The sequence below is a fragment of the Ptychodera flava genome (assembly GCF_041260155.1).
Source record: "Ptychodera flava strain L36383 chromosome 23 unlocalized genomic scaffold, AS_Pfla_20210202 Scaffold_24__1_contigs__length_23054250_pilon, whole genome shotgun sequence".
Classification (NCBI taxonomy): domain Eukaryota; kingdom Metazoa; phylum Hemichordata; class Enteropneusta; family Ptychoderidae; genus Ptychodera; species Ptychodera flava.
The window spans coordinates 5,410,095-5,432,811 of NW_027248278.1; the positions used below are offsets into that span (position 1 = coordinate 5,410,095).

At 36.3% G+C, this 22,717-nt stretch overlaps 1 protein-coding gene across 1 annotated transcript in view; it reads right to left on the reverse strand.

Moving 5' to 3' along the window:
- Positions 1 to 2,852: 2,852 nt before the first annotated feature.
- The window catches only part of LOC139124959 (aminopeptidase N-like), a 30,393-nt gene continuing 10,528 nt past the window's right edge, over positions 2,853 to 22,717 (reverse strand). Inside the window, exons 6-17 of the mRNA XM_070691075.1 lie at positions 21,862 to 22,065; positions 21,245 to 21,310; positions 16,909 to 17,096; positions 15,453 to 15,541; positions 15,140 to 15,273; positions 14,363 to 14,418; positions 13,944 to 14,091; positions 8,845 to 9,032; positions 7,138 to 7,293; positions 5,771 to 5,911; positions 4,820 to 4,898; positions 2,853 to 3,735 (exon numbers count right to left, since the gene is read on the reverse strand). Of these exons, the coding sequence (XP_070547176.1) occupies positions 3,577 to 3,735; positions 4,820 to 4,898; positions 5,771 to 5,911; positions 7,138 to 7,293; positions 8,845 to 9,032; positions 13,944 to 14,091; positions 14,363 to 14,418; positions 15,140 to 15,273; positions 15,453 to 15,541; positions 16,909 to 17,096; positions 21,245 to 21,310; positions 21,862 to 22,065 (1,608 nt within the window). The 3' untranslated portion in view covers positions 2,853 to 3,576. The remainder of the gene's footprint in view (positions 3,736 to 4,819; positions 4,899 to 5,770; positions 5,912 to 7,137; positions 7,294 to 8,844; positions 9,033 to 13,943; positions 14,092 to 14,362; positions 14,419 to 15,139; positions 15,274 to 15,452; positions 15,542 to 16,908; positions 17,097 to 21,244; positions 21,311 to 21,861; positions 22,066 to 22,717) is intronic.

Here is a 22,717-nt window from a genome sequence, read left to right on the forward strand (position 1 = left end):
GATCTCGATCTTAAATGTACATGTCATAATTAATATACAAATGTCACTCAGACACGTTTCAAAATTGAAGCCATCGCGTAAACGGTGAAGTTCTGTTGAATAAAATATATTTTGTTTTCTTCAAAACTTCGTAAACATCGTCGTAATACGTAATTTTTATCTTTTACATTTGTCGCAAATATGCTTTGTATTCATAAATGAGATCTTGTTATTTAGTTAATAGTTTTACTCTTGCCTATGACTACCTAGTGCATACACCTCCGTCAGAGACAAACTATAGATCTGCGTAACACAACCAGTTGATTACTATCACATTGTACATGTGGTACATTAGAGCCTATGTACTGGATAGTGTTTATTGCCATTGTTTATTATGGAAGTTTTGTCCAGACTCACAGTCACCCAACTCTAAGTATGCTTGTTGTATTTAACACAAGTATAACCTTGTTTCCAAGCATTGCTTTCAACGTGCTTAATGAAGAGCATAAGAAACACTGCATTGTAAATGTAACAGATGATTTTTCATACTTGTGACCCATAAACCGATGGGAAAGTTAAAGTTTATGCGATTGATCTATGTTGTGTTTTTTTTCTGTGTTTGTTTTTTTTTGCTGGCTGGCTTGTAGATTTTTCAAAAATCCAAGGACGGCAAACAAAGAATTTTCTTTACACGGCCTAATACATAAAAACACAAATATTGAGACATTGCCGTATGTGAAAGTAGTGGTGCTTTCATTACATTTTTTACTGTTTAGATTGATTTTGGCCTGTTTTAATTATTTAAATTTATTCATATATGATTTAATATTTTAATTTATTCATATATGCAAATTTTAGATCGTAATTCATTCATCACCAGAATATAGGTTATCTTTGCCCCCCCCCCCCGGCAAACAACCGTCAAGTGCTTCCTACGCCCCTGATTAAGAATCAGTGATCGCATGTTCACAAACAGATGAACCACTCCCAGTCTTAAGCTACCATCTCCATCCAACGTGGGGAGCAAGTCTCATTTGCTGATCCACACTGGCCCTACCGTACAACTTCGATGTCAAGGTTGTAAAATTGCCTTCCAAAATGTGTGTTAGTTCTTCGACGAAATGCTGACAATGGCGATAGGGTACATGATGACGCGTTTTGTTCCGCTTGTCGAGAAAGTTTCACAAATCACTCATTTGTTAACTAATGACTCCAACCTTTTCAAAGTCATGGACTTTGGATCGTTAATATGGAGTAGACTGGCGCCGTCTTTTCCATACTTCTAGTTGACGATAGGCCAAGAACAGATGCTTTTTGCTCTGCTGCTCCTATGAACTCACTTTGAAGCCTGCCGATTGAATGAATTAATCGTCTAGTTTTTTTTTAAATCAGAAACCTTTCAGCGTAAATTTAACATTGTGATAGCGGCCATTTTGAATTTTCAATATTTGTAAATTTTCGGCAATTTTGGCGGCTCCAAAGTTTGTACAAGACCCTTAACTTTTTATCATAAAAGGGAATCAAAGTTTAAAGTTCTGCATTAGTTATTAATGGTAGAATGCGCTGCGGGACAAATATTCGGAATCTCAAACTTCAATGCTGTTTTGGTCTACCACTTGTGAGGGCTTGTTTTGAAGCTTATGGAGTGACGAAAGTTTTCAGCTTCTTTAAGTTTTGTGAACATCGAAAATTTAATTTCTCCCCGTGACGTAAACACATGAAAGGACCATTGTCAAATGAATCGGTAAATACAGGGTAATTTTATTTCCCCCAGTACACTGAAAATTTTGCATGGTCATTAATGATGTTTATTCTTGATTTCAATTAGGAGTGATTTCAACTTTCGTCGCAGAAAATTTGAGGAAAGGTGAAGTATTTCAAATTCAAAGCTCCTAGGCCAACTAGCTTAAATGAAAAAATGCATACCTTATCGATGGCGTTTATTTGTGTATGTGTTTGTATTTTTAAGGATATGAGAAATATACAGCATTTATTTTGAGAAAAGAAACATTTTAATTAACAATCATATGACATTGTTCTTTTTTCAGCAAATTAGTAAAATAATGGCTCATGACAATTATTCTTTCAAATATCACTAAATTCAATATAGACGATGGTCATTTGTAACAATAGTATACTGGTTACTGTACATTATATATTATAGCCAAAACATGGGAAGGTGACCATTTGCCCGACGTAGGAGGGCAAATGGTCTCCTGCCCCGAGGGTACATAGTCCTTGTTTTGGCTATAATGTTTTTACTACATGCCTCTCTTAGACAGTTTTCACTCAAAATATTTAGGTTGATTGGCGAGTGATAATCAAATTCTTTTATTTCCATCTTAGACGTCAATCCGTCAAAAAATGGAACGATTTCGTCATCAAATAGCGCATTGATATATTTAAACCACTCTTATGAGGTTTATCTTTTTTCCCCAAAACTGAATTTCCTATGCAAAACGTGTAATTTCAACATTTTTGCATCCAAAAGTTGTCAAGTTGAAAATAGTTTCGGGTCAATGTCGCCCGCGACGTCATCGACGAGTTACCATTGACACTATGGAGCGCGACGTTCGATTTAAGAGGCATGTAATTGAGCACCTTGTGTGGAGACAAACTCATAGGGCATTCGCTGTCACAACCTCGATAAAAATAGATTTCCCAAACTTGTTACATACGTAGGCGGTTTATTACCGTCCGTACACAATAATGTTAAACAGCCTAATATCGACTTAGAACGGACCGACATTACACCAGTTATGTTTTTTCAAGTGAAGGGCAGCTTTATGTCTTTTGCTGCAACACAGACCCTTAGTTATCCTCTATAGGGTCTATGGCTGCACTGAAAGCATGGACAGTAAACGTAGCTGTCATTTCTTTTTAATTTGCTGTAGTCTGATTATTGCATCCAATTTATTAAAATTCTATATAAACAGTTAGAAGTGAGATATATACAATGCCGTATGCGGGGTACATGAATATTATAAACTAATAAGAATTATTAACATAAAATGTTAAATAAGAAACAATGCCCGTTAGACTTGCTCAAAGTCTGTTGGCATATTAAAATATAATATATTGAAAGACTGGCCATCAGCAAACCTTCACAATAATGGTAGGCTGTTGCATAGATCATGTGGTGATCGTCTTGGCCCATATAGCTAGCAACGCAATGGCCGAGAAAAGCCAGGCGACTGGGGGCCAGTATACCCGTTAATGTAATCTGCATACTAAATGATTTGTAACACATCTCGCATCTTGCACTCAGATAGATAATGATCGGTAAAAGATTGGTAATTGGTCATTAAAATGAAATCACTACTTGCAGCTCACTTGCAGTTGATAATCAAGATGGCGGACCTATATATACCGACGACAACAGCCGGAAGAAGATGGCGGAGGTCATACAAAAGTCACGAAAGTTCACCGCATCATGCTTTCTGTTGCATTGATAGGAGTGTACTGGTATCCTTCACTCTGTAAGCTTCTTTGCTCACGTACAAATATTTATTTAGTTAATTTATCCATGTATAAGCTTATGGTTCTTGGTGATAAAATATTATAAAAATGCTGGGATTTTCAAAGGTACAAATACGTCTACAAAACAGATTTGGCTTCGTCACTTTCCAGAAACCTTCTCATTTCATATTCGTACGCATGCGTCCATTCCACGTTGATCTTCACCTTTTCAATGACTTTCTCGAGCACCGAGTATGCAGGGTGACTTTCTGATGTCCTCCCTAGGAGTGACTCCAGCTGTAATCAACATATAACCAAATCGTTTATGATGGAAAATACATTCTTCGAAGACTTGTATGCCAATCATTACATCGTATACTTTATTACAGAAAGAAGAGTTCACTTCAGACACAAATCTTTGCATTTCACAGTTGCTGGCGATTAAAAGTATCAATAGTTGCATTCGTGCTGGAATTATGTCTTTTCTGGCTAACTTCTTGACGAGAACTTTACTTAAAATCCACGTTGATATGACTGAACTCAAAAATACTGTTTTAAGGTAGAACGCGCCTTGGGGACAGACATTTACAATTCTCTCAAACTTTTACAATTCTCCTCTGATATACCACTTCGGGGATTTATTTTAAAGCTCTTGGTGTAAGAAAACTTTTCACCGGCTTCAACATAGAAAACATTGCTAATCGGCTGTCCGTATAAGCGGATTAATTGATTGAGTCAATACCACAGCCGTCCCACACGGTAGTGATGTTGACTCAATCAATTAACCCGCTGATGGGACTGCCGATTAACACTGTTTGCAATGTTTGCTGAACAGTTACAGTGGTGTATACACAAGCTGAAGAGGAGATATGGACTTGTAGTAATAAAGAAAGCAGTCAGACTGTTTGTAGTCGAAATCCTTAATTGAAAAATCAAAGTCAAAATTAATAAAATTACTTTTAGTAATAAAGAAAGCAGTCAGACGGCGTAGAGTTGAAATCTTCATTTGAAATTTCAAAGTCAAAATCAATAAAATACTTATGGGATGTAAGGGATTCAGGACGTAAAAAGACTTTTCAGCGTCTTAGTTTTTTTGAAAATCGAAAATGTTTTGTTTCCCCCACAGAATTAACACGGGGATGGCGGCCATTTAATTTTTGAATTTAAAATATCGGTTAAACTTGGGAAAATTCATTTCTTATGTTCCAAATTTTGCACGGTGACCCCTGATTTTTATTCTTGATTTTGAAAGAGAATGCTCGAAATATTCCTTGAGGAAAGTGTGAACAACATTTTAAAATCTTTCACTTTCAAGGCGCGAACAACATTAATTGATTTACTTGTCTGTTCCTAGACTAGTAGATGGTTTAAAGACACTCACCACACGAAGTCCAGATTCAGTATTGGATAGGTCAGCTGCTGTCAATATCCCATCTTCGAATACACGTGCGCTATAAAATCTACAGAAACAAAGACCAGCAAGGAGTGAGATTGAAGAATGCTGAGGAAACACTGCATTTTTTGTACTTTTCCATGGGGACGCCATTTTATGAGTGCGGCATCCGTTTATTATTTAACCTCTTAATACGTGACGGTGTAGGCATGGTCCAAATCAGCGAGCAGTGATACGTCTATACATGTCCTTCAGTTAGCACATTTACACGAACCAACTTTGATTTGAAAATAAACCGATGACAATAACCCATAAAATTCGCGGCTCTTGGGGCTTTAAGGTAGAATGCACCTCGGGGACAGACATTTGGACTCTCAAATTTTTCAATTATTTTCTGATCTATCGCTTGTTGGCGCTCATTTTGAAGCTCTTGGAGTAAGGAACACTTTCACCGTCTTAGTTTTTTGAAAATCTAAAATTTTACTTTTTTATTTTGAATTTCTATCGGTAAATCTTGGGCATTTTCTTTCCCTAGTATCAAAATTTGCACGGTGACCCCTAAATTTTATTCTTAATTTTGAAAATGAACGGTTGAAAGATTTCTCTGGGAAAATTTGAGCGAAAGTTTACTTCTTTTACTTTCAAGGCGCATACTACCTCAATGACGAAAAGCACACGGATTACTAATTTAAGGCATAATGTCCTACTTGTCACTAGGTGTACAAATTTAGACAATGTGTCACTAGGTGTACATATCACTGTATCGACAACTTTTGCAATACTGATGTGAGCAGAAATGAACCACATAAAATTGAAAAATTGATTTCTGAAAATTTTGAAGCCGCGGTATTCCATAACAAGACACGGCACTGATATAGCCCTTGATGACAAAAACTACACAAATAACCAATTGACATTTTGAAGGGAAAAACAACTTACGTGGCAAGGATGTCGTTCCAGTGGTCGTCTATAAAATCCATGGCAACAGTGTGACCAATCACATTGTTCCCGACTTGACCTACAACCTGATGACGTGTCACTGGGCAATCAGAGGATAAATTTACACATCGCGACATGTACCTTTAACGGAAAAAATACGATGTAATATTCATGCGAGCTTGTTGTTATATGTCAGAATAAAGCGATGAAATTTCATGTTTTGAACTGCAGACTCATAAACTGCTGTAAAAATTAAGCAATAACTCCTTCGCAGGCGGCTATGGACGAGTAGGTACAATGCGCGACCTTAGTAAGAGGAGCGACGCGAGTCACTAAACGTTGCGCATTGAACCAAACTCGAGTGCCTAACCCGATACGAAAGAGGTTATCGCAATTGCATTGTTACAGTATGAACGCTTGTGTTGATATACCCGTTTGGACGGTACCTCAATAAAAATAACGAACGAGCTTTCGAAATCCGATTGAAGGTCAGAAGGCCTGTACATTCGACCACGAGGAGAAGTATATAAACTACCTTCGGTGATGTAGTTCTGTATCCTCTCTAATTCAACTGACAGGCAATGCAATGTAAATCTATTAAAATATTCGGCCCAAGAAAAATGATAGCGCCCTCAACGATCAGAAAACATTTTCTTTACACATGATAGAAAATTTACTGTAATCCGATCTATTCAAATGTATTTTCATAATGAGCTATTTTCGCAGTTGCCGAAAACAGGCGGGTAACCGGCGACCTTCTTTTAACATATTTTGAACAAAATCCAAATCAAGAGAAAAAAGTGGCACCCGTGACTATCATTCCCTCTCCCTACGTTTTGTTAAAACTTCCCTTCCATAAAGCGTTCTCATCTTTCACAATCTCGATCAGGAAAACTTCCAAACAGTCTCTTGCTCAATTACAAAACGCCGACTTTCCTTTCCCACTACAAAAGTACCCGGACGTCCTTCGCCAGCCCTATGAATTTAACTCCACTCGGCAAGAATTCGCAAACAAGCAAATATAACCCCCTGTCCGATCATTTTTTTTTCTCTAAAAGCCGGGGAAGAAATAAAAAGTGCCGTGCCTGTTGATGAGAAATTCTCCGCCCCAAAATTTTACAATTCGCACTGAATGAAACAAATCTCTCTGTCAGCATAGGAACCGCATGAATGTAAAAAGCCGTTTTATTTGAAACTGCCACATCGGCTGTCCCTATTTTCCTGTGTAGCCGGCCATACCATAGAGAATTTAACCATACAGCGAAAATACGCGACAAATTTCTCAGGCAATGTTCCCCAATACTTTGTTCATGATTGAGTGGATCTGAAGAGAGGAGGTGTGACGTCATTGGGAGGATTATTCCTACCTTTCCAATATCCACGGAATGCTTGACGCGGCCAGAGCCTCTGCATTTATCACGTGATTGCCTGCCAGGGCGATGGACCATAGCTTGTTCCAGTCATCTTCGTTGCCGTACATTATTCCTACGGTGTTGACCACACGTGTGAGGCCAGGTTCCACTCTGACATGAAACATTTAAATTACAAAACACAATACAATCAACGTTGAGGGAAGACACAAAATAGGCCGATTGAACGGCAGTAAAGTATAGCCGAAACTTGAATTACAAGAACCAAGAACTTGAATAAAAAATACTGCAATTATATGGTGTCGCTCAAATTTGATCGGAATGGGTACATACCAAAGATCAACAACAAGTGTTGTTTCTATCTGTTCAGTTCAGGAAAATTATACGTTGATGTTATGACAATTTCTGCACGGTACAACCAGAAAAACAACAAGAAATATTTAAACCAGAAAAACAAGAATGACAAAAGTAAATAAGGTCTGGAACTTTAGGTACTGAAGGTCAACTTTAGCAACATGCATAGCAGAGAATCTTTCAACCATGGATGTACAAAAATAGACATCCATGGTTTCAGCAGGTCTGTTAATATGTCACAGTTCATAAACAATGACAGGAAATGACCATTAGCTGTTTCAGTTACTGCTACCACTCCCAAACATAATAGGTACCCTGTATACAAATAAGTTAAAGGTCAAAATCCTCTTATTCAGATGTGTGGGCTGATTCAGTTACTGCCACCACTCCTGCACATTTGCAGGATTTTTCCTTTTTCTTACCTCATTTGCACATTTTTGACACTGACGTGTTCATTTGAACAAATTCACATCTCAACCCCTGCATCTACCTGTACACCAAATACTGAGATGGTAGCTTTGGCGGTATGGGAGCCTTTGTGTGTGACGGACATACATCCGCACATACGTACCCACATACATACATCCGCACATACCCACAAATATACAGACATACAGACGCCACTCAGACTCATCATATAAGCTCTTTTTGGTATTTATATATAAAACCAAATATGAGCTAAAAATCTTCATTATTCATATGAGATGCTCATCGGAGTATTGTTAATATTACTGCCAATTATAATTTTTAATATCAAATCTTAGTTTCTTTAATGTATCTGTGATAATTTGTTTATTAGTTTCGGTTCGTTGGTTTTTTTTCGTTTTATTCCATTCGAACCATTATCGTGACCAGTTTACCAATGGATGTCTATCGTTCCTTCGCCAAAATAAGAAATTCTAGCTATCCTCAGACCTAGATATACACAAACAGATACATAGATATATACATAGATATATACATACACAGATGCATAGATACGCATATACATAGATACGTACGCAAATACATAAAACATACATGGATCGATAGATAGATAGATAAATAGATAGATAGATAGATAGATAGATAGATAGATAGATAGATAGATAGATAGCTAGCTAGCTAGCTAGCTAGATAGATAGATAGATAGATAGATAGATAGATAGATAGATAGATAGATAGATAGATAGATAGATAGATAGATAGATAGATAGATAGATACATACATACATACATACATACATACATACATACATACATACATACATACATACATACATACATACATACATACATACATACATACATACATGGATTGATGAAGGGAAAATTGCTGGAGGTTTGTCAATTTCGTCACGTGATACTCACGGTTCACCGGATTCGATGAAACTCTGGAACAGAGAGCGAGCTGTGGACACACAGGCGTCACTGCCATATTTGCAAGCGGCTTGGAGGATAACTTCCCTAAGTGACTGCGCTCTGATGTTCTCTTGATCTGTATTTACCGTCCAGCCTTGAGCGCCCTCAACGTCTCTCAAAAGACCTCGGACATAGATCTTGGTAAAGTGAAAGACACTGTTACTTCTTAAGACATGTGTGTTATGTTTTTATAAGGCTTGAACTTTCAGAGCATTTTTTTGGCTCAAATAAGTCCATGTCTTCATCACGCTCTGTGGTGTCCATGTAGGCTAATGTTACTTGAATTCTGGTCTTGCACGTATTCGTTGTATTTACAACTCTAATAATTCGCACTTCAGCATACTTTAGAGCGAATAATCAGAAATGAATTCGTATTTTAATAGAGAGACGACAAAAATATTATCAAAGTTTACGCTTATGGTCCTCTTGTATGCATCATAGTATGTAACAGTAATTTCCAGGTGTAATTATAATCTGAGGATGAATTTTTCACAGAGCACTTCCACTTTACCAAGTCAATATCAATGGCTATTAAACTGGCGTTGCATACAACAGAGTGTATATTGCTAAAAATCACTATTTTTTCCAAAATATTATTCAATGTTCATTAATTTGTAAAGTCAAGATAAAAATATTGTTGCAATTCACCTTTTTGGATGACAAGCAGTTGTGAGATTTTAAATGCCATCAAAGTAGTATCAAGTTTTTGTCTCAAATTCATTTTCATCATTAATAGCTAAATTGAGGTATTCTACCCAAACAACGTGCGTTTTTCGTCCTTTTAGTATAATTTTGCTACCATAATAAACTTAGAGTGTCTTCTATTTGAAAATATACTGTGTGAGGGCGTTTTTATGTCTTCTTTTATAGGAAATATTACTATGAAGAAAGTGTGTAGGTTACGTACAACGCCACCTTACGACGCAAAGCATCAACTTTGGAGGCTCAGCTCAGTCAAATTAGGATATGCAAATAGATTCCAGAGATGGAATTTTTCATGTGTTAAGAAGTAGGCAGACTGAGAACATAGCCGAAATTAAGGCCCCTTTAGTTTATCACCCTGCATTGATGTTACATTTTTACAAAAAAGGCTTAACACTTTAAGTGCTGTAGTTTCTTCTACCAAAATTTTAGTGCAACATTTTACCAATTTTTGTGAATGTGTCCAAAATCATTTTGATAATTTTGGACCAAATGGACATCACATTACATGGGCAACAGATTTTTATCAAAATTTTGGCGAAAATCTAAAAAAAAATGAGCAGGATATATTTTATAAAGGCGACAAAAATTGACTTTGGCGCTCAAGGGTTACCAGATAGGAACTGAAAATGCTCACGTGTTTCATACAGTTATGTAAATTTGAACCTTTGCCACATGTTTGCAACTTCATTGAAAGTATTATGATCAACATAATGAACATAATCACCGCTGATTAATTCTAAAAGGTCATGAAGTATACAAATATGTAATTAGCTGAAATAAAAATATTAAAGTTCTTTGACTGCTGTCATTTATATAGCAAGTGTAATTACCGTTGGCCAAGTCCTTCAAGCTCATTAGATATGCAAATTGTAAATTAGCTGACATGAAAATGTGAAATGACTTTCGATATTGTTTTAACCAGGTATAATCATCAATGTTGTCATGTTTTGCCAACTTTGATCAAGTAAATCCCAGTATATATCCCTAATAAGCAAAGTTCATTAATATGTAAATTAGGAATTGACTTAAGTAAAATGCTTAATGATTGTCAATAATGTTGTATCATGGTATCTGCAATATATGTAGCAAGTTTTGTCAACTTTGGTCAAGTCAATTCAGATATATATCTCTAATTAGGAAAGTTCATTAAACATGCAAATTAGGAATTTGCTGAAGAGAAAATGATTAATGACTTTCAATAATATTGTATTACAGTGTCTGAAATGTACATAGCAAGTTACATCAATTTTGATCAAGTCAATTCAGATGAATATCCCTAAGTATGAAAATTCATTTAATATGCAAATTAGGAATTGGCTGAAGTAAAAATAGCGTCAATGACACTGTAGCTCCCATCCTGGACTATTTAGTGTTTGTTCTCTGGTCAGATATTTGAACATGTGTGAAAGGGATAAAGTGCATGAAGTGAAAATACTTAAATGAAATGTACTGGAGACAGTGAAATATGTTTAATGTAATTATTCAGATATAAAATGGAAAAAATACAGAATTAGATATATCGAATACTGTGATACAACCATTAACTCAACAAGTCATTTACAATGACATAGTCCCCACTTGTAATAGGAGTACTAGTCTTGATGGGGCAGGAAAATGTGGTCATTAAGAAGTATCATTGGAGTGTATATGTTGAGATCTATGGGCACATAGGTCTATGTCGTTGTTCCCAATTTGAAACACATGAGGCATGTCTAAGTTACGGTTCTAAATCGGGAAAAAAGATCAGACCTCTAGCAGTATTGGCCAGCCAAGAAATACATATGCGCATTATAAATGAGGTACAAGATGTGACATCTTAAGGTCTAATATCCTATCAAAATTGGAGGGTATAGAACTTGTGGTTACTGAAATATGCATATATATGTATAATCAAGGTCAAAGGTCATCAAGGTCACATGACATTTTCAAAAAAAATTATATTCCTAATTAATCCCTATATGCCAAAAAAATCAGATCTCTAGCTCTATTCGCTTGCCCAGAATTAGATGTGTACATAATTAATGAGGTAAAGCGTGTGTTGTCATAAGGTCTCCCATCCTACTAAATACAAAGGACATAGCACTTGTGGTTACTTATTTATTGACATAAACATATATTTTAGGTAAAAGGTCATCGAGGTCACATGACATTTGGTCAAAAATTTCTCTCCTATAGTTATCCCTATATACCAAAATCAGACATCCAGCTCTATTGGCTCGCTCAGAATGAGATATGCGCATAATTATTGAGGTACAGTATGTGGCGTCATAACGTGTCCCATCATACCAAACATGAAGGGTGTAGCACTTGTGGTTACCGAGTTATGGAAAAATATGTATATTGGAGGTCAAAGGTCACCGAGGTCACGTGACATTTTGTCAAAAAAATTGTATTGCTAAGTTATCCCTATATACCAAAAATCAGACCTCTAGCTCTATTGGCTCGCTCAAAATTTGATATGCGCATAATTAATGAGGTACAATATGTGGCGTCATAAGGTGTTTCATCATACCATACATGAAGGCTGTAGCACTTGTGGTTACTGAGTTATGGACAAATATGTATATTTGAGGTCAAAGGTCACCGAGATCACATGAAATTTTGTCAAAAAAATTGTATTGCTAAGTTATCCCTATATACCAAAAATCAGACCTCTAGCTCTATTGGCGCGCTCAAAATTAGATATGCGCATAATTAATGAGGTGCAATATGTGGCGTCATAAGCTGTCCCATCATACCATACATGAAGGCTGTAGCACTTGTGGTTACTGAGTTATGGACAAATATGTATATTTGAGGTCAAAGGTCACCGAGGTCACGTGACATTTTGTCAAAAAAAATTGTATTGCTAAGTTATCCCTATATACCAAAAATCAGACCTCTAGCTCTATTGGCTGGCTCAGAATTAGATATGCGCATAATTAATGAGGTACAGGATGTGGTGTCATAAGGTCCCCATCATACCAAATATGAAGGGTGTAGCACTTGGGGTTACTTAGTTATGGCCATATATGTATATTTGAGGTCAAAGGTCATTGGGATCACATGACATTTTGTCAAAAAATTGTATTGCTAAGTTATACCTATATACCAAAAATCAGACCTCTAGCTCTATTTGTTGCTCAGAATTAGATATGCACATAATTAATAAGGTACAGGATGTGATGTCATAAGGTCTCCCATCATACCAAATATGAAGGGTGTAGCACTTGGGGTTACTGAGTTATGGACATATACTCATATTTAAGGTCAAAGGTCATCGAGATCACATGACATTTTGTCAAAAAATTTGTATTGCTAAGTTATCCCTATATACTTATTTTCACTTTGTTTAGTGTGATTAGATATTATTTTAGCTGAAAAAAGGGTCCAGGGAAAGTAAGGAAAATCCAGTATTCCACAGTGTAACAATTGGCTGAAAATATAAAATTTCTTTCAGTCTCTAGAATCCGAAACCGAATCCGAAACCGAACGAGTCTAATTTCAGCATCGTCTAGCCAGAGTGTAACGTGGGGATAGCCCCCTCAAACCACAGATACCGGCTTCCCATAGACTACCATGTATCAGAAAAATTAAAACTGTGATAACTTCATTAATATGCAAGCCACGCCCACCAAAACCTTTTCAGTTCTAGCCATTTGAATTCTGAAGATGTCTACCAAATTTGACTGAAATACGTTCAGCCGTTTTTGAGAAAATGGACCAACAGACAGACAGACAGACACACAGAAACAGACCAGACATCGCTGCGACATATGCCCAGTGTGTACACACTGAGCCAAAAACGACAATCAATAGTTTTCAATGATAGGTTCGCGAATTTGATAGATGATTGTTCATCCGAAGAAAATCATATCAAATTTAATTTTGGTATTGCTAATGAATCTGACCAAAACCATGATTTTTTTTCGGAATCGAACGGTTACGACGAACAAGTATGAAAATATGATTAGGATAATTCTTGCCTCGAAACAGTAAGACATAAACCTTTGCTCAAACTTTTCTCAACCCAACTTTCAACCATTCAAGATTTAAAATCGGGGATCAGTGTGCAAAAATAGGTATTAGAGAAACAAATTACTTAATATTTACCGATAATTGAAATTCAAAATGGCTGCCATCCCTGTGTTATCTCTTTGGAAGAATATACATTCCCGATTTTCACAAAACTAGGCTGCTGAAAACTTTATTTACTCCATAAGCTTTAAACTTACCCCCACAAGTGGTAGACCAAAAGAATATTGTAAAAGTTTAGAAGTCCGAATATCTGTCATCAAGGCGGATTTTACCTTAAAGAGGAAACAGTTGCAGCACTGACAGAATAATTCTAAAGTATAACTCACTTCATACATTCCGTAGATTGGGGAGAAACAAAGTCTGTCGTAGAGATAGTTCAATCTTCGAATTGCTGCAAGCCATGGTTCATATTGATCTTCTTTTGTCAGGTACAGAGTCACTCTCATAGCGGTCTGAGTGTCAAGTAATCCAGCCCTGCCAAATTAAAACCGGCATAAGTAGTCGACGTTGACCCTTTTTTTTATTTTGAAATCAAATGAGAAAACTCAAACACTATTCTGTAGTGTTCCATTGGTCGAAGCGTCACTTTTTATGTTAGCACCATTTTGTTCTAGATATAAGGGTTTTGAAATCGAGAACTTCGGTCAATATTTAAATAGATAATCAATGTCGCATCTCTCAGAGAAAGTTGGTTATAATTGATGATGATACCAACAAAAAATTTGAAAAAATCAACCACCCCTACCTTTGAAGTGCAAAGGCATCATCAATGATGGCAGCTCTGCTAACAGGGGTAAAAACCTGTTGTAAGATATAAAACAATTGAGGCTATTAAACATAAATCTGTTGCAGGACAAATTTCGAATCTTTCTCTTTTTACTATGTATGTATGTATGTATGTATGTATGTATGTATGTATGTATGTATGTATGTATGTATGTATGTATGTATGTATGTATGTATGTATGTATGTATGTATGTATGTATGCATGCATGCATGCATGCATGCATGCATGCATGTATGTATGTATGTATGTATGTATGTATGTATGTATGTATGTATGTATGTATGTATGTATGTATGTATGTATGTATGTATGTATGTATGTATGTATGTATGTATGTATGTATGTATGTATGTATGTATGTATGTATGTATGTATGTATGTATGTATTTATTCACATTAACTTAAGTACCATACTATGAAATCTATCTATTTATCTAAGATGTGCGTATCTATGTATAATTTGACATCCCACTTCCCCCATTACCATTTTTCTCTATCTTAAAATCCAATTAAATGCTGGCATATCAGCAATCTCTGTAATCGCATAGCTTATTTGTCTCTCACTGTCTTTTTATTGACCCCTCTGTCTCTCTGTCTGTCTGTCTGTCTGTCTGTCTGTCTGTCTCTCTCTCTCTCTCTCTCTCTCTCTCTCTCTCTCTCTCTCTCTCTCTCTCTCTCTCTCTCTCTCTCTCTCTCTCTCTCTCTCTCTCTCTCTCTCTCTCTCTCTCTCTCACCGTATGGTCGTCAGCAAGCTGGCGGATGATCCTATTCCAATTGTCGATGTCATAGTTCACACGGTAGAATCCCGTCAAACCTATGTTTCCCAAGATCCAATTATTGCTATGGTCACCGGGCAGATCAAACGTTTCTGAGAGAGAGAGAGAGAGAGAGAGAGAGAGAGAGAGAGAGAGAGAGAGAGAATAAATGAATAAATGATAAGTAAATATAAAACGAATAATCAAATGTCAGGAATCACAGGCTTGTATCGATAATTTTTACTCAAAATGAAAAAAACAATGCATCATTGATAATTTGATATTTGCTTACCGGAAGTCGTATTTGCATAAAGCCATTTCGTCACTACGTTATGACGATCGCTCGATGTTACATAAGTAAATGGAATATCCCATTTGTATCTGTAAAATAAGGGCGCGAAAAGAATTGTACGCTATTTAATAGTTTTTAGGTAAAGTGTTTACAATGTTGCATTTTGTTTAACGACGCATAAATATCTGTAACTTTTCTTGATTGTATTTCGCCCGGACATCCATAGCACAGATATTCTGACCTATTGCTTACTCTAACCCCAGCCAATGAGACTATAACGAACGCTTGGTCAGTTTTCTCTAGAACTAGGTTAAGGAACCGATTCAACTTTTTTTTTTTGCAGTTACAAAAAAAAGCAAAACAAAACAAAACAAAACAAAACAACGAAACAAAACAACGCTATAGGCAAGTACCCCACTTTTCTGCCGCCAAATTTCAGAGTAATGCCTTTTATCCAAATCTAGGAAATTTATCCCTCATTGAAATGAAATGAACTACTGATTCATGATTTGATCGACGGCAATGTCAACACACTGACGGTCATATCTGACGGGAGCCGTCATTATTTACGGCCTGGGGGTAGGAGGCATGTGAAGGGGTCATCCAAAAAATTGAAAACTTTTAGCGGGGTTGCTCAAAATGTGGAGAGGAAGAAGGCGGTTACTCAAAATTTTTTTATGCGAAATAAATTGAAATACCGCTCAGATTGCACCATTACACATATCAATTTCTTAAAATTCCCTCTCTCCCGCTCTTCCCCTTGGGATGTTCTAAAAGTTTTACTCATCAAAAAATTAACAAATTAAAACACCTCTCCGATTGCAACAGACTGCATCATTGCACACATCAATGTGTCAGAATATTCCATACAAGATAGGGGACAGCCCCTGACACTTCACCCTCAGCCTCCTGCGTGTTCTCTTCCCGAAGTTCAAATTCTGCCCAGTCAGATCCTAGTGAAAACCCTGTCATTATACCCCTCCAAATTAAACAATTCTACATGGCTCGATACTGGTTATAGCGTGAGCTTTTATGTATGTATATTTTGTTGCGACTTTGAATTTCATTTTGTTGGTTTCACCTTTTTCAACCGTCATGAGATAACTGATAAGAATCTAGCAGGGTACACCAGCATTTGAAAGGTCGTTATTATTGCTTTACTTTGTAAATTTTACAATAACATGTATTGGTATTTAACTTTTCTAAGTGGGGGGGGAGGGGGTTCAGTTACAATTTTTTGAGTTAGAGAGGGGCGTTACTCAAAGTCGGCAGGGAGTTACTTGAAATTTCGGAGTTTCCGATGAAATTTCCTTCCGATCCCCAGGTCGTAAATAATGACGGCTCCCTAAGGTAAATCTCTATCACGCACAAATCTTTTTTTTTAACATTTTACTCTGCATTGATCCCCATTTTCTATTGCCAATATCCCGGCAGTCCAGTTAAAACCTCGACTTACCCATATCGGCTTTCTCCGTAATTAATCGTGGTAGACTCGGATTTCAACACATAATAACTTTGCTCTATGACTACCCGTTTCTGACCTGTCGTTTGGTCAGTTGTACGCCTCACAGTCACTACAGGATAACCTTTCTGAAAAATCCACGTGTCCATGATATGCTTCACATCGAGGCTCCCACCTGTCGCCTAAAACAACACACCTCACATGTTAATGTATTCGGCAAGTTTCGACTTTGTCTGCAGCAAGGAGTGCATTGTTACAGAAATGTCAGTATATTTCACACGCACTGCATTTCGAGCAATCGTTTCCAGCATACGACATGCTTAACATGCAGGAAATCGCAAGGCGGAAAATAAAATAAAATACCCTCAAATTGAAATTCATCCCTCAGAATGTCCTATATCCCAGTAGAAACAAACGTCAGAAAATTATGTAAGTGATTTCATTAGGGAAGTCACCCACAGCGCCTCTTACGTTACTTAGGGTCAACTTGAATACATGCTTTGCTTTATCCATGGGTCATCAAAATCTGATTCAGTTGTTTGTCTGCGGTCGTATACGATTTCTGGGTAAGCGATTTTAGGTTGACCTGCCATATACCCCAGTTTATATAATAATAATTATCTTTATTCACACCTTAGGCCACCGGCCCTTGTGTCATAATGGTAACAAGCATATACATTTAGATCAAATGTACAGGAGTTACAGATAAAAAAAATATTACAACTGCATTAAACGGTCGTTTCTTCTTTTAAATGCATGAAATACAAATTTACAAAGATTTCGAATGATGGAATGGTCATCAATCTGCATTAATTGAATAAATTTATCAAAACTAGGAAAATTGTAATAATAGAAAGGTAAGTATACATTTCTCAGATCAGAGTAAATCGGGCAAACCAGCAAAAAGTGAAATTCATCTTCTACAGAAAAATTATCACAGTTACAAACACGTTGATCTCTTGGTATTTTTACGTGTCTGCCATGTTCAATATTTAATGGATGTGAGGAGATACGAAAAGAGGTGAATGTGACTTTAAAAATGGGTTTCATCTTGACATTCAAATAGTTTCAAATGAAGGTGAACTTTTGAAAAGAACATACGTGGCTAATCTATTATAGTTGTGGACTTGTTCATGCCAGTGTTGTAGGTCAATGTCAATACAGCGTTGTCTGAACAGTGATAAAAACATTCTTTCATTTACAACACCTTGATTATACCAGCTTTCAGCAAAACCGTATGAGAACAGAATGTTTTTTAATTTTAGTGCCCAGCAATTTTTACCACTTTCTGCCATACCATGTTGTATTTGATAAGCATGATAAATGTACCGCTCATGCCCAAGTCTTAAAAGTTTCAGCCAATACTTAACAATTCTATAAAGTCTCATTGCTCGTAAAGTAAACCTTCCAAGTTCTGCTCTTGCTGCTGCATTTGAAACATGTTTCTTTTGTTTTAATATTTGTTTACAGAATTTATTATGAACCTTTTCAATGTCGTAACCTTCTACATAGCCCCACACTTCACACCCATAATTCAAGATGGGCAGTATTTTTGTGTCAAATATTTTCAGGCAAATATGAATAGCTTCATTACTGATAAAGTACAATTTTGAATTCAATGAGAAAAGTGCTTTTGATGCTTGGGATGCCAAAACTTCCTGGGCTTTACACCACAAACCACTACAAGAAAATACTACACCCAAATATTTAAAATATGAAACGACTCGTACACGTTTTCCCTGGTAAAACCAACGCTCATAGTTTCTTAGGGGGCCACCATTTCTGAATACAATGATATTGGTTTTACTAAGATTAACAGTAAGTTTGTATTTTCTACAGTAAACTTCCATTTGGTTGAGAAGTCTTTGCAATTTAATTGCACTCTCTGCCAACAGTACTAAATCATCAGCAAATAAAATATAGAAAAGTTCGACCATACCAAGTGAGCAACCACCTACCCATGGGTCGTTTTTAAACTCATCATAAATATCATTAATAAAGAAAGAAAACAAGAATGGTGACAGAATACATCCTTGTCGAACGCCATATGGGCAATCAAAAACTTCTGTTAAACCCTCATTACCAAGAACACATGCTTTAACTTGATTGTAAATTGCCATGAGTGAGTTAAACATTCTTCCACACAGTCCTGCTTTACCCAATTTATAAAATAGAATCGTCCTATTGACACGGTCGAAAGCCTTCTCAAAATCTATAAATGCACAATAAAACCTACCCCCTCGAACGCCAATGTATTTTTGAATGAGGGTGTGCAAAATGAAAATGTTGTCAATTGTGCTATATCCCTTTCTAAAGCCAGCTTGTTCTTCTCTAAGTATATTGACATTATCTTCCCAAAATTGAAGTCTATTATAAAGTACACGTGTATAAATTTTACTTATTATAGGTAATAATGTAATACCCCTATAATTACTAGCATTTGATTTGTCACCTTTTTTGAAAATCGGATAAATAATGCCTGTACACCATGACTCTGGAAATGTACCACTTGTGAAAATCTTGTTGAAAAGTTTACATAAGAGGGGTGTAACTTCATTAATGCACTGTTTAAAAAATTCCGTCTATGCCAGGTGATTTATTATTTTGCAAGTGACTTATGCTTTGTCTTATTTCTTCTTCACTTATTGGCTGCTCGAGTACATCATCAATTGTACCCTGCGAATTGTATGCTTCAGTATTAATCCCATCACTAATATCATGTACAAAGCTTTCCATTTCAGCCCATAGCTCACTAAATTCACCAACCTCAGCATCATCATCTGGATTGAAAAGCGACTTGAAATATTCAAACCAATCATAGTTTGATATTGATGTAGGAGGAGCTGTGCAATAATTCTTAAAAAAGGACCAAAATTTTGAAGGGTCGTTTGACTGTAAGAGAAGCTGTAAGTTAGTAATTTTCTTGGAGTTATACAATTCTCTTTTCTGATTCAACAGCTTTTTATAATCCCGTCTTACTTGCTTATAAGTCAAAAGATCTTCGCTGCTATGCGTTCTTCTGTACAAATTCAACTGTGCATATACCTTACTTCTCCCTGTATAACACTCTTTATCAAACCAGCCTGTAAAGTTATGAGATATCTTGTTCCTGTTACAAATTGGTCTTGAGACTTTATGAAACAGCTGGTTAAATTTATCAATGGCATTGTCAGCTGAGTCCTCCTGGTCGACATTTTCTAGCAATGCTGTCACAATGGACTGCATTTCCGTCGTAGGAAATGCTTCTGCAAACTTTTTGGCATCAAAACTATATTTTGTAAACTTAGTTCCAGATATGGAATTTTCTGGAACAGTATAATTATCAACCTTGGCTATAAAATTCGAAGTAAATGTAACGCATAAAGGAAAATGGTCAGAATCCACTCTATTGCCAACTGTAAACTTTGAAATACTTGAAAGCAGTGACGTGGATGTTACAGCATAGTCCACAATACTTTGACCATTCTCTGCCATATATGTGTATTCACCTGTTTATATCACCTTCAGTTCTGCCATTTACTATGCATAATGAAGCGGATTTACATAAGTCAATCAAATGCTTGCCATAAGCATTACATTCTTTATCACAACTGTTTCTATTTGTTGTCACACCTTCATTTGCATACGTATGCGCTTCAATAGGTAAGTGATCGATTGTATCAAAAATAATTCGATCATCAAGACCACCTGTTCTGGCGTTGAAATCACCAGCTAAAAGAAATTGACAATTTTTAAACTGATTTCTGAAAAACACCATATCGTTTTCAATGTGTATAAAAATATCATCATTAGCGTAATGTGAAGAACCCTGTGGTGTAACATAAATTGTGCCAAATATGATAGCATTGTGACCTGATCAATTTTTAAACCATACAACATCATTTAATCTGAGACACTCTTGAGCTGTTGAACTTTTACATAATTTTGTCTCACAAAACAAATTACACCACCAGTTTATATACGTGTATATCGAATCTCCCTACAGTTTCGTCAGGCGCGGAGAAGTCCCACGGGATACTTTTGTTTTAACCCGTTTTTCGCTTCATGTTGGCATTTGAACTTATACGCCTAATTTAATATAGACCATGTCTATAATTCTTGCACGGTTTTTGATCCCCCTACCAATAAGTTAAATGGCACTTCAACCATCATTTTTTAGAAAAATATAAAGTGAACCCTTCATTGAAAAGATCTCTCTCTCTCTCTCTCTCTCTCTCTCTCTCTCTCTCTCTCTCTCTACAAGGAAACGAACAAAAAAGAAAAAAACAACGAAGAAACAAATAAACTGTAAATGAAGTATAAATGCATACAGTGATCTGTAAGTCTATACCTTTGTAAATTCGTTCCACAAATCCCCTGTGTCTGCATTTGAAAACTTGTAGCGATCAATGTAAGTCTGAAACAGAAAGGAAAAGAAAACCATTGAAGGATTGACACAAGCGTAAAACCCCACCAATCTCAAAGACTATTAATGTAATCTGAAAGTAATAGAGGGAGGGTGACTACTTGATGTAAGTGCCGCCATAAACCGACTTCAGTGTTTCGGGTATGACGTCATCATTTTGCGGCTGTACTTGCTTGATTGTTGCAAAAGAAAGTGAGACTGAACCACGGATTGTTGTCTCGGCATTTATTTCTATGAATCTTATACCAAGCTTAATAAAAAAGTTGATGGTTGAATTGTAAATTTCACTACAGACAGCAGAGAAACTACTATCTATAATTTCACCAAACGCGATCATCATGTTTCACAGAGAAAAGCGTCTAAAGTTCAACTTTTCACACATAGGAAGACTATCGAGTATATTCTAAGGATACTATCGCTCAAACTTTCGGGACTCAGAAACTTTCAACCATACATTTGCCACATCAAGAATAAGAAAGTGTAGGTCAAATTACAAAGTTTGATATCATCTAACGATTTATCGTTACTATAAATGTTCTTACATGAATCCCACGATCGAAAGCTTCCGTGCCCAGCATACCCTTGAGCATGCGCAAAATAGACAATCCTTTGTAGTATACCGTCCAGCCGAAGTTGGCAAAGATTTCGTCGACTTCGTCAATGGCGGGGTCAGACATCTGTTTCGAAGTCACAAAACCATCTCGTATCAGTGCATCTTGGACAATTTCCACTGCTGCTATGTCACTCTTATGGAAAGGAAAAAAAACCAATGATATAATAATACTAGTGATAATGATAGTTACATTAAACAATGTTACAACTATCAATATGAAATGGCTGAGAAGGGCTACCCACTGTTGGGCCAAAAAGGTCAAAGAGCTTTTGTTCAATTTTGGTTTTGGCATAGCATGGGATATGCAGACTGTAGGCAATGAATTAGTTTTCATTTCTACTTTTAAACAGAGGTGCCTTGATATCGGTAGTCACTATGGTCATGTGATCTAGCCAACTCCTCAAAGCTGGACTCATATCGGGTTTTTAAAAATATTTTGACTTTCGAAAAGTATTTGAGTTGTGTAAATGTTGAAATATTTAGAACAGCTCTTTGTAGATTTAGAATTTCTAACCATAAGCTGCTTATTGAAAGTGGCAGTTTTGAAGGTCTAGCCAGAGAAAATAGAATATGCCAGTTATGTAATTTGCAATGTGTTGAAACAGAATTTCACTTCTGCTTTATTTGTCCCGTGTATGACGATTTAAGGAAAAAATTCCTCTCGCCTTTCTTTTATGAACAACCATCAGTGATTAAATATACCAGCCTATTAAATTCCCAGAACCCTTATACTTTAATAAACTTGTCAAAGTTCATTTGTCATAGTTTCAAGTTACGGGATGGTC